Source organism: Mycteria americana, chromosome 1 (assembly GCF_035582795.1).
Source record: "Mycteria americana isolate JAX WOST 10 ecotype Jacksonville Zoo and Gardens chromosome 1, USCA_MyAme_1.0, whole genome shotgun sequence".
NCBI classification, from domain to species: domain Eukaryota; kingdom Metazoa; phylum Chordata; class Aves; order Ciconiiformes; family Ciconiidae; genus Mycteria; species Mycteria americana.
In genome coordinates, this window is record NC_134365.1 from 221,119,534 (window position 1) to 221,135,092 (window position 15,559).

Below are 15,559 nucleotides of genomic sequence, written 5' to 3' on the forward strand. Positions count from 1 at the left end.
CCTTTCCTCAGGACTCACACATGGAACCTCCAGCAGCCTGGAGGATGGTTGCTCATGGAAGAATCAGACCACACACTGTAATTCTAAAGGAAGAGCCTTCAGCTGCTGTCAAAACACTGGAAAAGCTACTAATATGAATTTTTCCAGGAGGATAAAATGCTAGTTATGACTCTATATTTAAGCCTTAGCCACACTGCAAAGTAACATGCACCCAGATGAGGCTGAATGTCTCTTACCATCAAGGTTCTGAAAGAAAAGGCAAGGTGTACTAAAAGCAACATGTACGGCAAGATGCGCAAGGGCCAGTTTTGCTATGGAAAGAACATCTCATCACTCAAGCACTTTCAATGCAGTCACATTTATTGCGGGTTTATACAATACCATAAGTTTATGCGGCACTGCACAATTTGCTTCTGCAAATAGCTCAATGGCTGATTTTCTTAATTAAGAATCTGAGCTCATTTTTTAAACCACAGGCTTGCTTCCACAGAGGAGGGATTTCATTTCAGGAACTAGAACTGCACCAAGCTAAGAAACAAGTATCATTTGTGGATGATTACTGAAGGCAACCTTCTTTTTAAACAAGTAATATTAAGAATATCGAGCTAGCTATTAACTGGCAACATTTGGCAATTTATATTTTATCTGTCTTGTGACATCAAAAACTGAAGGGGTTAAGCATGGTCCCCTTCTCCAAATTCCCACCATTACGCACCCCTCGAACTATCTTTCTTCAAAGAGGATGATACCATAGCACCTTCTGCCGCTTGTAAAATGGCATTCATGAGCCCTCCACAGATGAACCAAAGGGTGATTTCCCATTTCCCCAAACAGAGAAGGGAGCTCTCTCCACAGCACTTGTCAGTCTGGAAGCAGCTGGTAGATAAAGGCTCAGTCTGTACTTCCAAGTGATCTCAGAGCTGTGGGCTGCACAATTACAACAGATGCTGCTCCTCATTCCTACTGTACATAGAGAAGTGCAACAAAAATCTTACTCACTGTTCGATCCTCCAAATACATGGTTTTCGATAAGAAGTCGATGCCAATTGTTGCCTGTCAAAAAATGAAAAAACCAACACCTCTTAAATAAAAGATCAGAACAACTGTAGTGATTTTCAGGGGAGAAAGCATTACTGCCACATCAGAATTCAGCACCTGTAGCGCACCTCCAAGAAAAATATGCTGCTTTTCGTACTTTCAAGACATAGCTCTACCTGTAAGATTCAATAAGCAGTTTCCTTAATATCCATAACAATATCTTAAAGCACAAAAAGTTGTTAACCTTAACTTCAGCTTATGCATATTGACAGTTTAATCCATACAGTCATACAGATATCAGCAAGGATTTTTATCCATATGACCTAAATTAGCACCCATCAGCTGAGCCAGGATATCTGGACATGCTGTATTCTTACCAACTGCCAAGTATCTTAATGTATCTTAACTTTAAGCCTTTTTCGTTGAGGCTAAGGTGGACATCGTCACATCTGCTGCAACACAAAAGCGCGTGCACACACGGCCCCCAACAATTCCTAAAGCTCAGTTAATACTAAAGCTCACTGCAGCATAACTGCATCCAAGTTTCTAGACGCTAGTGGGAGCTTCACATAGAACCTCCTCATATGTATTTAAGAGAAAGAGCAAAGCATTACTAAGTGCTATCAAGAGCTGCTTCTTGAATACATGATCTTCACCCCATTTTTCAAGGCTGCAGTGAGGGCGAATCTAAGCTCTAGGAGCTCGTTTGCAGCAGGGATACAACCGAGCTGACTTGTTGGGGCTATAAGGCTGCCCTAGCTTCAGCAGGACACTGAGCATCTCAAGCAGCTGCACTGCTCAGCAACATCAATAGAGCCTGGAAAATGTTCCAAACAAATTGATTTAAAAAGAAAAAAAAAAAAAAAAAAAAAAAAAGAAAAACACGCACACAACAGATAAGAGGTAAGTCTCTCAGCTAGGACAAAGAGGCTCGATACAATCTCTTCCCTGCTCTCCCACGCTGAAGCAGGTATTTCTAATGGAGAGTCTATTTTACTGTACCTGCTCCATATTGTTAGACTGCTATTATGCCCTCACTATATATCCCTATAATTAATTCCTTGTATTCTGCCAGATATTTTACACAGTAGGAATAAAGAATAGAGCCAGCCAGCCTGCTTGTGAGCAATACATGAAAACCAGCTGCAAATAAAAAAAAAAAAAGCAGAACTGAACAATCCAAACTGAATTTCCGTTTGCAACTAAATGTAACAACACAGCAGAAAATGAACTTTCCTGCCTGGATCAGGACAGCAGATTTGGAGTACCAGAGATGCATACGGGAAAAATAAATAGTGGTGGATCCCAAGACAGCTACCCAGCGATTTTCACCTGCCATCAAGAACCATGACATTACCCGTTCAGAGAGATGATACTGAAACTGTAAGGCGGATATGAGAAGCCTCAAAAGACTAATGCAACAACATGCTTCCCTTCTGCTTTTGTTTTCTATTGTTTTGGTAAAGGATACTCCTCGGAAGATTGCCTCAAAGACGCTTCTATTTTCCCTCGTGTCTATTTGATTTTGCTTTACAGAAGAAACGCTACAAAACCCCTAAGATGTTATACCATATATACAAGTCAGGATCCCATTCTGGCTGACAAACTGCTGGAGACTCAGATTTTCTCTGCTCTCAGTAGGAGCTGGAACATGAGCTGCAAAGCCTGAAACCTGCCTCAGCCTGTACTTCATACCATCCCTCCCACACAGCTGCACGGCAGCAGGAGCTCTGAAGCTCACTCGCTGCCGTAAGAAGTTTCTGGATGCCTGATGGAAATGCAAGTGCCACGCAAGAAACGCATCGGCTCAGTGAGATTCCTGCACTTGAACACTCACAGCATGGGAAATGCGAGAGAAAGGCCAAGCACAAAACTTATTTTAGATGTGGGCGATGAAAATATTTCTATTAATCACGTTGAGAAGAACGTATGGCAGGTCCGTTACTTTCAAGCTGTGAAATGGCTCTTGACCTAAGCCCCCACAAGCTTTAAGAATTACATGGAATAACCTATTTGTCCACCTGTATTGTTCTGATCATATCATGATGATACAGAGAAGCAGCAGATGTCAAGGAGCGGACTCAGGCATTCTAGATCCCAGCCTTTTACTAAAATAGGTAACCTACAAAGAGGCATTTTGTCACAATTCTGACAGAAGAAGCAAAAAAGCTTGGGGGATCTTTACAGATCAGTTGTAAAGAGCTGTGCAATGTATGAGCAGAGGAAAAGTCTGCTTACAGATGGGGAAAAACACAGGGACATGAAACAAAGCTAATTACCGTAATTAAGGTGGAGGCAGGTTTGACCCGCTTGTGAAATGCTGCGCACCACATGGAACAAGCAGGAACTAGGCATGCTCTGAAGATGATGTGAGGTACTGTAAGTCCCAATTGCAAGTTTAAAGAAGACAAGCAGATCAAAAAAAGCTCAAGAGGGCCACACTACGGATGGGGCCGTGTATGAGAACATTTTTTAATCCATCCGTCCCTACAACACTACTGTCTAATAAGGAACTGTTGTTACCCCATTTTATAGACTATACTTACACAGAATTACCCAAGACTGTGCAAGAAACCCTGAGGCAAAGCAAGAACCTGAATTATCTTTCAAGTCACCAGCCAGCGTTTCAACTCAACACTGTCCTCCCTCTCCCCTCCTCCAAGAGGCTGAAGCTAAAGGGCTATAATTCTCCTCTTGCATAACACACACAGAATCATTGTTGCCAACGTTGGTCTTTCATTAGACATCACATAAGGTGCCACGGAACAAGGAAAATCTTTCCTAGCATGTCCATGGAAAGGAATAACTCCTGGTAAAATATACACCACCAATGGCACAATTTTATTTCAGGTGTTTGGGTTTCCTTGACACAGTACAGAGAGTTCTTGTTTGATTCACAAATGCCACTTTCATGAAAACAGCTTATTAATAAGCTACGGGGGCAACAGCTGAATTCCTCTTATCTAGCAGCAAGGAAAACTAATGCACAGCACAGATTTTATTCAACGGCAGGTTTCTATTTTTACCAACTGAACACAAAAAACCTTGTTCAAATGATAGGTTGTGGCAGCTTTCAGAAAATATGCATTCAAAATTTATCAGAAATGTCCAGAACGAACAAATCATCCATCAACTAACCTACAGCTACAGTTAACCACGTACATGGTTTGATATGCATTATCATTCAAGTCCTTGGCTTTGAGAGGTCTCCGTATAATCCTGGGCATTGAGACATTTATATTCTGGTTTGACACTAACATGTGGTGTGATTTTGGCCAAATTACTGGAGCTTTTATGACTCATTCTTTCTTCCAGCTATAGCAAAATAGGACATATCGCCCTACCTCTGTCATGACTTCAGTAAAATAGCGGTCTTTGGATGAATGACACTATACCACGTACATTGACAACCAAACTAGGCACGCATCAGTGATGGCTAAATTGAAGCTATCTTGTAAGCCCTTAAGGCTTCTTACTGTTTTAAGTCCCACTCATTCATTTTGCAATCATTTAGTATATTATGTCAGACCAGCTTCCCATGGAGACAACTATATTATCATAAAGCACAGAGGGTCAAACCTCTTCAGGAAAGAACTAGGACGCAAGCTCCGTAGAGAAAAGGAGCAGACCTGAAAGAAAAATACTGGGGGGCGGGGGGAGAACCAGATTAAATAAAAGAACTGCATTCACATGTCCATGTAATTACAGCGGGTAGAATTTGAAAGGATGTTTGCTCCCTTGGGAGCAATGATGTGTACTCTAGCCCTCCTACGCCATAGAAGCCTTGCTTCTCCCGTAGTTAAGTGAGAACTTACATCTCATTCTACCCAACTAGCCTAGCAGCAGCAATGAGGAATTACTGAGGAGGCAGGAAGGAAATCATTAAGGGGTGAAGAGATTTAAACGAGATACTTGGATACACACTAAGTAACAGAAGAGTCACAGCGTTTTTCTTATTTTTTTCCCCATTACCTCCTCCTCCCACCCCCCTAAAAAGCCCTTCACATTCATCAGGGAACAGATTTTTCTCAGCTTAGTGTATTCAGAACGTCACCAACTGTAACCAAGTCAGGAAACATGTTCTGCTTGGAGAAGACAGACTTTATGAAACTAAAGTACTTTTACAGCTTGCCACCTTTTCAAGCTCATCCTAAATTCTGGGAGTGGGCAACAATGATTGTTCTCCGACAATTTAGGAAAGTTAGCTTGCGTCAACTTGAACTGATTTGTCACCAAACAAAGTAGTGAGGGGGCTGAAGGACCGATTGGAATAAAAGACAACCACTGCTTCAGCCCCAACCTTGCCAACCCCAATCTCGTTTAAATAATAAATAAATAAGCATAAATAAGCAGTCAGAGGATGGGGACGTGCACAACAACCATTTTTGTGGTCTTTGTTCCAGCAGACAGCATAAAATAGCGTCCTAAAGCACACCCAGCCCTACAATCCACTGCTTTCTGCTCCACAAGTCCTTGTTCACCCCACTGCAGAACCTCTCGCAGCTCAGCTTGCTTCTTTTTTTAAGAGAGCCAGGTGCCTCTTACATTTTCCCCACTGAGGCATTAGATCTGTGATGGTCTGGTAGCAAACGGTGAAAAAAAACCCAACCTGGTAGACTTAAAAACTGCTATTCCTTGGGTACACCCAAGAAGCCTGTCCTTTCGATCCACAGCTCATCCTGGTGCAAGCAGCAGATAAGCTACTCGAGCAGAATCCAACACTGAGATGCCATTCTGAAAGGTTATTAAAACACAAAGCTTAAAGATTTTACAGTTAAGAATTTGGTCAGTGTACCAACTCTTATCCACTGCAATCAAATGGATTCTACCTGCAATAGAAGACACGGCAACAGAGGGGCCTTACAGAAGACAATAATATGGATTCATTTACCTGGTAGGTGTTGTCAAAGCTGTCATACATGAACCTGGTGATCAAGGAAGTCTTCCCCACTAAAAGAAGAAGAAAAAAAACACAGGTTCAAGGAAGAGTTTCAGCACAAGTTTTAAGCAATTGATTTAAAATAGTTTCAGGAGGAGTTTTACCCTGTGTCCAACAGATCCATACTGTGCAATTAAACTTCCTACAAGCAAAAGAGCAGTTATTTGACTTTACAGTTGCGAAGTCACTGGCAGGCACATTTTTTTCTGAAAAAGACTGGCTCCTGCACCATTCCCAAGCATCAGTTTTACTCTTAAACGTTCGCGATTTGAGACGAAAAATTGAAATAATTTGAGGGGTCCAGTTTCTACCAAGTCATACAAAAATTTGAATTGAACTAAATGAACAAATGTCATAGGTCTGACAACCCCTACAACAAATTATGCTAAACAAGACGGCTCTTCTCGCTCATAAAACAAGGTAGCTACGTCACTTCAAAATACATCTCCTCAATGTCACACTCTCCGTATTTGTCACACAAATGGCAGTCCCTGCTGTAGCATCACTGTAGTGTAAGACAAGATTGAAGAGCATCATCGTTGAGAGGCTCGTTTAGCATCTGCCCACAATGCCTGCAGTCCTCGTCACTCCCATTAACTTCACCCTTCCTTTGACAACATAGTCACTCTACCTTTTTGTATAAGCAGTTTCATATGCTGTTAAAAATGCCATTATCCACCCCAGCGATGGCTGCAGCTCGTGACCAGTATATTTGCTCGGCTGTTCAGCATTAGGAAGTCAGTCGGCACTGCAATCAGAAGGTGTCACTGCAGCATGTGCAGGCATACCTGATCGTCAGAGAGACACGGGCAAAGCCTTTTTCATGCAGCCATTTCTGATGCTGCAGCTCCCCTGTAATCGCGACTCAGCTTGGCCAGGTTAAATCACAGGTATGTCCAACTACGTCAAGACCCTCATTTCATAACCGAGACCAACACAAACTGTGTGTATCACAGCATTCCAGCCAGGTATCAGACTACCTTGTAATCTCATTTTCCTTAAAGGACAAATAAGAGGTTCATTTTAAAACAATCATTGTCACAACAGTTGCTTTCTACACCTGCAAGACCAACGATACAGCTGAGCTGGGACACAGCCTAACTCGTACCCTATGGACGACTTCTTCCTGCTCCACGCCACCTTCACCTGGAGAGGACCAGCAAGATATGCAGGAACTGGCACACCTCAACCTGCCTCGTTTCAATATGTTTAAATACTCTTAATTGTAGGCAAATTATTTAGGAAGCAACTGGAGTTACTCAAGAATATATCACCTCCCGTTGTTTTCTTCTAACCTCCTTGCAGCTGGAATTTGCCATCTCCCACTGGCAGGGGAGAAGAGCTGTATGACTTAACGTCAGCCATCACACGTTGCAGGTACAGATAAAAGGCAGTTAGATGTGCACAAGCCAAAGCTTGTCTTCTTCAAATTAGCTTCCAGAGATGTTAGTTCTCTACAAGGGTGACCATCAAGAGAGTAGGGGAATTTAAGCCAAGATTTTGGGGGTGGGGGTAGGTTTTGTTTTGATTTTGTATTTTAAATGTTAGTATAAAACTTTCAACAAAATCTCCAGTATTGTACATAAGCAGCATTTTAATCCATCTGCAAACTTCAGTTAACTCTGTAGAAACGCTAAACTAACAGGAATCCAGTAGACAGCCCCTGAGAAAAAGATTTTCCCAAGTCAAAATTTGAATTCCTGTGGGAATTTTTAACATATTCTGCTCCACGGGCATAATCAGGTTTCCCACAAAGTTAAAAAGCTGCCTTTGCAAAGGCAGAGCAAACACTCCTTTCGGTGAGTAGGTTTTCAGAAGCAAGGCATCTCAGACAGGCAGGATTCCTGAATCCTTTATTCAAATTTGTCCTAGGGCCCCACGGATGCGTGAAACAACAGCACAAGCTGGTGCAGGACAAACAGCCACAGGCTGCGAGGGGAGGAGGGTTTCATTCCAGACCCAGCAACAGTGACAGTCCTCAAGGGACAGAGATGAGCAAATCCAATACCTTCCCACTGCAGCACACGCTATAAATCCCAGTAACGGGTTTGCGACACCACAAACAAGTTGGCTTTTCCTCACGTGGCCACTGATGCAAACAGTCAAATTTAATTCTTTTAGAGGTGCAAGGGGATGTAATCAAACCCATGAAATAATTTGCTTTGGTAAGTCATAACCCCTGAAGAACACTGAAGCCTTCTGGTAAATCATTTCCCTTCCCACTATACACTGAGGGAGGGAGTCTGTCTAGAAACTACAAAATCTGAAAAGATCTTCTGTTTCATATTCCTGGAGCTTCCCTACCCTACCTTCGCTCATTTTACAAAAAGAGGGGAAAAATAAGGTGCTGCTTGGCTTGCTTAAATTTAAATATCTGCTTCAACCAACATTTGGATAAAGCTTCCTAATGCACTTCAGTTCCAAGACATTTCTTCTCCAAACAGAACAAGGTTTTCTTTACATAGGATGTCAACAGGCACCAGACCAAGTTAGTATTAATACCAACTGCTTACAGTTTTAATTCCACCATGACTACTGAAGCATCACCACTTCTCCTTTAAAAAAAAACAACCTTGCTTTAAAAACCCTGGCAGAAGTGAAAGCCCACAATTCCCACTGTATCTATAATTAAAAGGAAAAGTCAGTGAATCTTCTCTTCAGAAATTCACAAGTTCAGATTATATAAACAGACACCTTGTCCAGAAGGTTACAGGCTTTAAATATTCCCTCTTTAAAAGAGCCACTCCTAATACTTAACACCATCTCACCTCTCCCCAGCCTCCCCACACACACCGCCCTGCCTGCCAACGGCAGAAACTATCCCCAGCCCTACAAAAAATAGCGGGATGAATCACCTTAGGATTCATATACCATCTGTTGCACACTAAAGTGATGTGGATGCATATGCTGATTCTCCTGTGGAAGCCATGCTGCTATAAGCCCCGTTTCAGAGAGCCTGAACAGAGAACGAAAACACACAGAAATTAATCTATGGTCAATTATGTTGATCGGATTTCTCCCATACGGAAGCACAGCACGGGCCCCTAGGCTAGTCATAGCTAAAGCACTGCCACACGTGATTGTGAGTACACCAAGTACTTCGACATGCTGACTGTATTTATGACGGACCTAACACAACAGTTACAAACTAAATTCCCGGTAAGGATAATCCCTTACGAAGGGAGACCCCATCGTGTAAGCTAGCAGACCACAACCTGCAGAAATAGCTGATCTTTTTCCCCTCCCTTGGCAGAGCAACAACGCAGGGCCATTGAGCCACAGTTCACCATTTGCTTGTGGAGTCGAGCTCCTGCGCTCTGGGGCAAGTTTTATTTTTACATCAATTTTTATTTGGAACGTCACAACGGAGTGTTGTGCCCCTGTGCATGACTTTAAAAAGAAATAAATATAACAATAATAAAGAACATTGCCAAAAAAAGAACCAACTTATTGACTGAGGATCTGCAGGAGAGTTTGAATCCCACTCTGTTACATATTTTCACTTGCTTTCTATTCTGTCTTGCTGGCTGTATGTTCATCAAATTCACAGAAGGCATTAATTTGGCAGTGACTGCAAGCAAGTTAGAGGACAGAATCAGAATTCAAAATAATCTTAAAAAATGCAGAACTGACCTCAAGAGGAAAATGAAGCTCAGCAGGGAGAAGTAGCACAAGGTAATACACACAGACAAGAACAACCGGCTGCTTAAAATACAGATTGCAAACAACTGGGTAAGCAATCTGGGGGTTATAACCAAAGGAAGCACATAAGACAGTCAAGACTTTAGCCTTGTTTCATTAAGCAGGTTTTTTTAAAATCTGCTGGGTTAATTTAATCTCTTGGAAAAATTTCAACACACAAATATGTCCAGGGCAACATTAGTCAGCAATGCAGTAGCATACAACACCCTTTAGGCCAAAATATTTCTGGTATGCCGCTGGGACAAAAAAAAAAAGTTAACATTAACCTTGAAGGAATAAAGGTGGGGGAGGAAATGCTGCGCATGGGGTTTTACTGCAGTGCGCAGCTTTGGCTGGAGCAGCAAGGGGGATTCTGCTGGACACACTGACAGCAAGCGAGGAAAAACCTCAAACAATTCAGAAGTTGCGAAGGAGCTTTTTGGCAAGAAAAAAAGCTTGCGTAGTTTACCAGAACAACTGAAAGGTGACGGACAGCAGAGAAGTAACTTAGTGATAAGGAAAGGTGGTCTCCAGCTTCTTTTCTTTCTGTAGATCAAGACCTAACAGCTGAAAGCCAAGTCCAAAGTCCTACCAGAAAAGGCATGCAATTTTAAAAGTGAAGGTAATTAAACTCTGAAATAACCTAGTCAGCTGGGCAGTGGATTCTCCTCCGTTCCTTGGCACGCAGAGTTGTCGGATGTTATTCCAGTGTAGGAATTTACATGCAAGGCATCCTAGAATTTTTTAAAGCAGAAGGAAGCTAAGAAAATAAGTGGTTAACCAAAGAAACCTTTTGTTCCAACACTGCATGTGAACATCAATTTTGGAAACTCTTCTGAAGTTAAGTGGATGAACAACAGTAGCGGAGTGGGTTTCATTAGATGAGTTTTTGGCTCCTTCAAGCTTTTAATCCAACAAAGTCCATATTAAACAGCTCCTAATCACACAGCTGTGGCTCAGACACCATTGCTGAAGTGCACAGATTATCAAAGTACACTCCTGGAAGGGAAGGCAACCAGCTCCAATGGGAATTTTTAAGCTTGTATCTGACTTTGCTCAGATGGTTTTCTTCAGCTATACCAGCTCTGGAAGAATCTGGACCTAGAGATCAGGTCCAGAGATCAGCCACCAGGGAAACCTGGTAGCTCCCATACTGAACTGGCTACTCACCAGCTGCAACTGTACTCACCCTCCTAACTGTCAAACCTGAACCGCACACGTTAATGCATGCCACAGGGCTTGCGTGGTGTTTTTTTCTGGGGGAAGAGCAGAGAGAGAAGTGTTTTGCTGTACAAGGGAATAAGTGGAAGCATTCATCCACATGAATTCTGATAAGCTGCAATGTTTTAATATGCTATGGGACAGAAAGAAGTAGGCTGTTCTGATATATAAAAATAGGAAACTCCTAAGAGGAAAGGTTTGATCACTGGTTCAGCACAGAAACAAGCAGATGCCCAAATACTAACATCCTCCTAAATCAGCAACTGAATCATGGCAGCAAACAGCAAAGTATCCAAGACACATAACCGAGTTAAAAGATGGGAACTTGTGAAGTTCCTATCAGCGAAATTGCCATTAACTATGAGGGCCCAATTTCAAAGCCTTCAACAGCTAATTGAGTCAACCTGATCGATACTCTTTGTCTGGAAGCCTTGAGCCACTGCCTAGCACTTATTTCAGAAAGAGCATTCATCTGCAAGATGAAATCAATACGCTAATCTCATAGTTCCAGCAACTTTGATCTGACAGCAGCGACTGGAGAGATTTCAAGGTCGTTCATCTGATTCTTGAAGACTGCCTTGTCCCGATTCTGGGGCCTTGCGTGCTGGAGACTTGTATGTCCAACACCAACCACCACTAATGACATTGATTAATGGTGGGTACCAACAACTCCTCCGTGCCAGCTCGTGCAGAATACGGGCTACCGCTGGCAGCACTGCAAGCAGCACTCCGTGCTGTGTAACGAGTCACTGGGGAGACTCTCACAAGAGCCAGGGATGGAAGAGACCCATTAGATAACACAAATCATCTCCCTGCCAGCCCGGGATGAGAAGGTCATTTGTTGCCAGGCAGAGTCGGCAAAGGGCTCAGGCAACAGTCAAGAGTGACCTACAAAGGAAAAAGTAATTGGGATTGTGCCACTTCTACTGTTATGACATACAAGAGGAGGAGCAGGCCTTACCTCCCCATTTCATTTTCTTCGGAGGCACACGCTTGCCTCTCTTGTATTAGAGATGCACATCTTGTCCAAGGATTCTTCCAGAAAAGCCACACTTAAATCTCTGAGTTCGAGCTATTTGTTGTTTAGCACTTTCAAAGCATCAGCAATAAAAAATAAACCAAGAAACATCTGCAAAGCAAAATAATCTTAAAAATAATCAATCTATCCAGCTTTTTCATTGTAAAGCTAAAAAAGTCCACTTGACCTCTCCCAGTTCTCAGAGGCAGACTTGGTTAACAGAGATCCAACTTGTTAAAAGCATAAGTTAAAGAGAGGAAGATGAAGAAAGCCTTCTCATCACACATACAGATAAATCGCAGTGTAATCCCAAATTTTCACTTGCCCTTTGCAAGACTCCTTTAAGATTTGGTTGAAGGATAAATCCCAGTGACACTACAACTTTCTTTCATAGATAAGCTCACCTCAAAATCTTCACTGGAAGTTATTTTCTTTACTAGACACACCATAACACAGCTAATCCAGCAATAACTGAGGTGCTGACAAGGAACAGCATTTCTTACTGAGAAGTCAAACTCTGTTTTGCCCTCGACTCTCAAAACAGATGACCCGATACTGCTCGAGGAGTCCTGTTGCAAGTTACAGCTCCAAGATCTTCTGACTACCGGCCTCACATCAGGCTTCATGCTCAGGTTTGCTGGTACTTGAGACCCAATACTTCAGAGTTGCTGAAACTCAGAGATGTAATACTGAGGATCAGTGAACTTGCTAGTCCAGATCTGGAAAAAACAACCCAAGGCAACAAGAGGAAAAAGCATTGCTAAGAACAGTATACTGAATTATGAATGCGTGAAAACCATTTTTAGGTTTTTAAATAAAAAGAAGCCCCGAAAGGAGGATGCTCATAGTTGACTTAAAATGATCTGTGTGAGCCAGTAATCAAGAGTATTTTTAGGTATGTCAGTCTCAGCTCTTAAAACAGAAATGCTGTATTAAAGTGATTAAAGCAGCTTCTTTAAAAAAAAAAATCCTCCTCTGCTCTTCACTGTCAAGCTATGGCAATTTCACCCGGTTCCCCCAAAGCAAGAAACAGAACTCATTCATTATCCCAAAGACACTGACAGAGCCAGACTGCATTCTCTAACAAATTCTCAGCAAGATGAAGTTTCTCCATGGTCACAGCTGAGGAACTCTGAGGATAGCATCAAGTCTAGTCACAGAGAGCAGAGGTAAAAGGCAGAGTCAATGTGGCTCGCCTCCTTCCTCTAATTAAAGAATTTTTTACCCTGAAGGTTTTTTTTTTTTTTCCCCATTGATTCCACTTCTGCTCTACTGTCAAACCTCTTCTATTCTGTCATTTCTTTCCTGATGCAAGACGCCAGATGAGATCAGACCAAAGGACCATCTGATGCAGAGTACTGGCTCCTTAAGTCTCCAAAAAAGAGGGGAAAAAAACTCCAACCAAACAAAAACCCCCCACCAGCTGGGGGGGGGGGGTTGGGGATATCACAAGAAAGCCTGCAAAGAATAAACCTTCCTGAAATACAACCATGGCTCTACCCTCTGTAAGTAGCTTTGTTTACAAATAAAATTATGGAGTCTGGTTAAAAAAAAAAAAAGTTATTTTTAATTTTAAAAAGTATGGCTATAAATATTTTTTAGGTTTTTTTAAGAGCAAAGGGCAATAGTAAACGGAGATTTATCAGACATTTTCGAAGCATGTTTTGGCTACCCAGGATAAAGCTGGCTGCAGGATGCCCTCCCAGCCTGGTTGCTGAAATGGAACGGCTGCCCCCATTGATTCCAGGATATAAGAATATTTTGTACTGATAACACTACAGAAATTGTGCAAGTTGCTTTTGTGCTACTTCAGTGGTTCTTGCATTATACCAAAGCACTAATGGCTTCTTTATGTACAAACAAAATGGTCCAAATAGCCTCTTTTAAGATAATTTATTCCCAGCCTAGTTAAAGATCTAGGTTATAAATTATACTCTTGTCCTTTTAAACAGATTTGCTCCTTTAAGAAGGAATTTAAGATTCTGTTTCGGAAGTCAATGTAAAATATCCAGAGAGTTAAAGGGAAACAAAAAAGACCCAGAAAAACAAAGAGCAGCTCTGTTTTGTTTTAAATAATTTTAGTAATTAAAGAGATGTTCCATTGTTTTCTACTTTAAATATATTTTATTTCATTCATCCCAGAGAACAGAAGCAACTCACCTTGATTTTAATTGATTATATTTTTCATATTCATTTGAAATAGAACTAACAATGGACTAAAGCTTGCAGCCTAGATCAAACACACGAAGATGAAAGGATATTAAAGTACCTATAGTGAATCCGTCAACTTCAGATTGAGCGAAGCATAGGGAGCCCTGAGCAAGGAGCATACTCTGAACAGAAAGTCCATTTAATACACTTCCAGCAGTTTTGTCACTTCTATTTTAGTTGCAACTTCTTTGACAAAGGAAATTGGCAGCTACATTGCTCTACACAGGAACTATGGGCCAGTAAAGATCTGCAGATAACTTGCTGATGCAAAATGTCGATATTTGTATTTTGGCAGTACACATTTCGGTCCATCATAAGGATACTTCTAAAACGCAAAAAAAATAAGTCAAAGTCCTTCGAGAACTTAAAAGCAGGTTCTACAGGCTGCAGACGACTGAAGTCCAGAAACCTCCGCGCTCAGAGTCCTCATGCACAGCAAATAGTAGGCAGCAGCACAGGAAACCAACTGTTGCTTTGCAAACAACGGATCACCACACAGTGAAAAACAGCAGCAAAGATGCCGTTGGCAGCAGCCAGCAGTTTGTACATGGTTGGGGGGGGGACGGGGAGGGGACGGGGGAACAGACAACAGAGCAACCAATTCAGAACGGGTTTTTTGGCAGTTCATTTGTGTAGGTTTTATGGCATCCTGCCTCGAAAAGTAATTCTAGAAAGGCAGACACAATCAATAATAATGTCACATAACTGTAGTTGACCTTTTTAGGCCAATGAATCCCTGCCAATCCTTAATTTCTTTTCAGGTCACCACCCACAACAAAGCTTTTTTCTCTCCTTTCATTAAAAGCACTATTGAAAACTGTTTGATACAGTCCTGGATCAATTACTTTGACCTCAGGGATTGCCAGTAGTCTATAGCCATCAATTTGAGAATCAGTGGCTTGTGCCCACAAAGCAGAGTAGGGAAGTTAGCTTACCACTCCTGGGGTACACATCTTACACCATGCACGTTGCTAGCATAGCTGTACCAATCCATACATCTGTAAAATACACACACTGTGATGTTTGTATCATGCTACTCAATAATGCCAGGGACATGCACTACGCTTATCAAAATCAGCAGTTACAAGTCTGCAAAAAGGCATGAAACCAGCACCATAATGCCTACAAGGCAGCAAGTATATGGCAATGGGTTCCTTTTGATTCAAATTCAGAGGAAGTAGGAGCCTAAGGAAGAACTGTCCCTGTAGAGCGTTATTTCATAAAAAATAGTATCTCCATTCAGTAGCCTCTTACAACTGGAGGTGAGGAAAGGAGAAAGCTCAAGCTGCCATCAACAGCACCCTGTTCTGACGCCTCCTCTCTTCCTTTTTCCTCCCCAAACAAAAACAGAGCGACCGACCGAGACAGTAAAATACAGGCAAACACATGCTAAAATTCCCTAGCATAAGGTCCACCAGGATTTTCTCCAACTCCACCACCTCTTCCTTCCT

The 15,559-nt window shown here is 42.0% G+C and overlaps 1 protein-coding gene across 2 annotated transcripts in view; it reads right to left on the reverse strand.

Annotated features, from left to right (window-relative positions):
• The window catches only part of RAB6A (RAB6A, member RAS oncogene family), a 61,946-nt gene that overhangs the window by 16,933 nt on the left and 29,454 nt on the right, over positions 1 to 15,559 (reverse strand). For both annotated transcript variants that reach the window (XM_075491319.1, XM_075491318.1), the window contains exons 2-3: positions 5,930 to 5,988; positions 1,000 to 1,053 (exon numbers count right to left, since the gene is read on the reverse strand). In XM_075491319.1, coding sequence (XP_075347434.1) covers positions 1,000 to 1,053; positions 5,930 to 5,988 — 113 coding nt within the window. The remainder of the gene's footprint in view (positions 1 to 999; positions 1,054 to 5,929; positions 5,989 to 15,559) is intronic.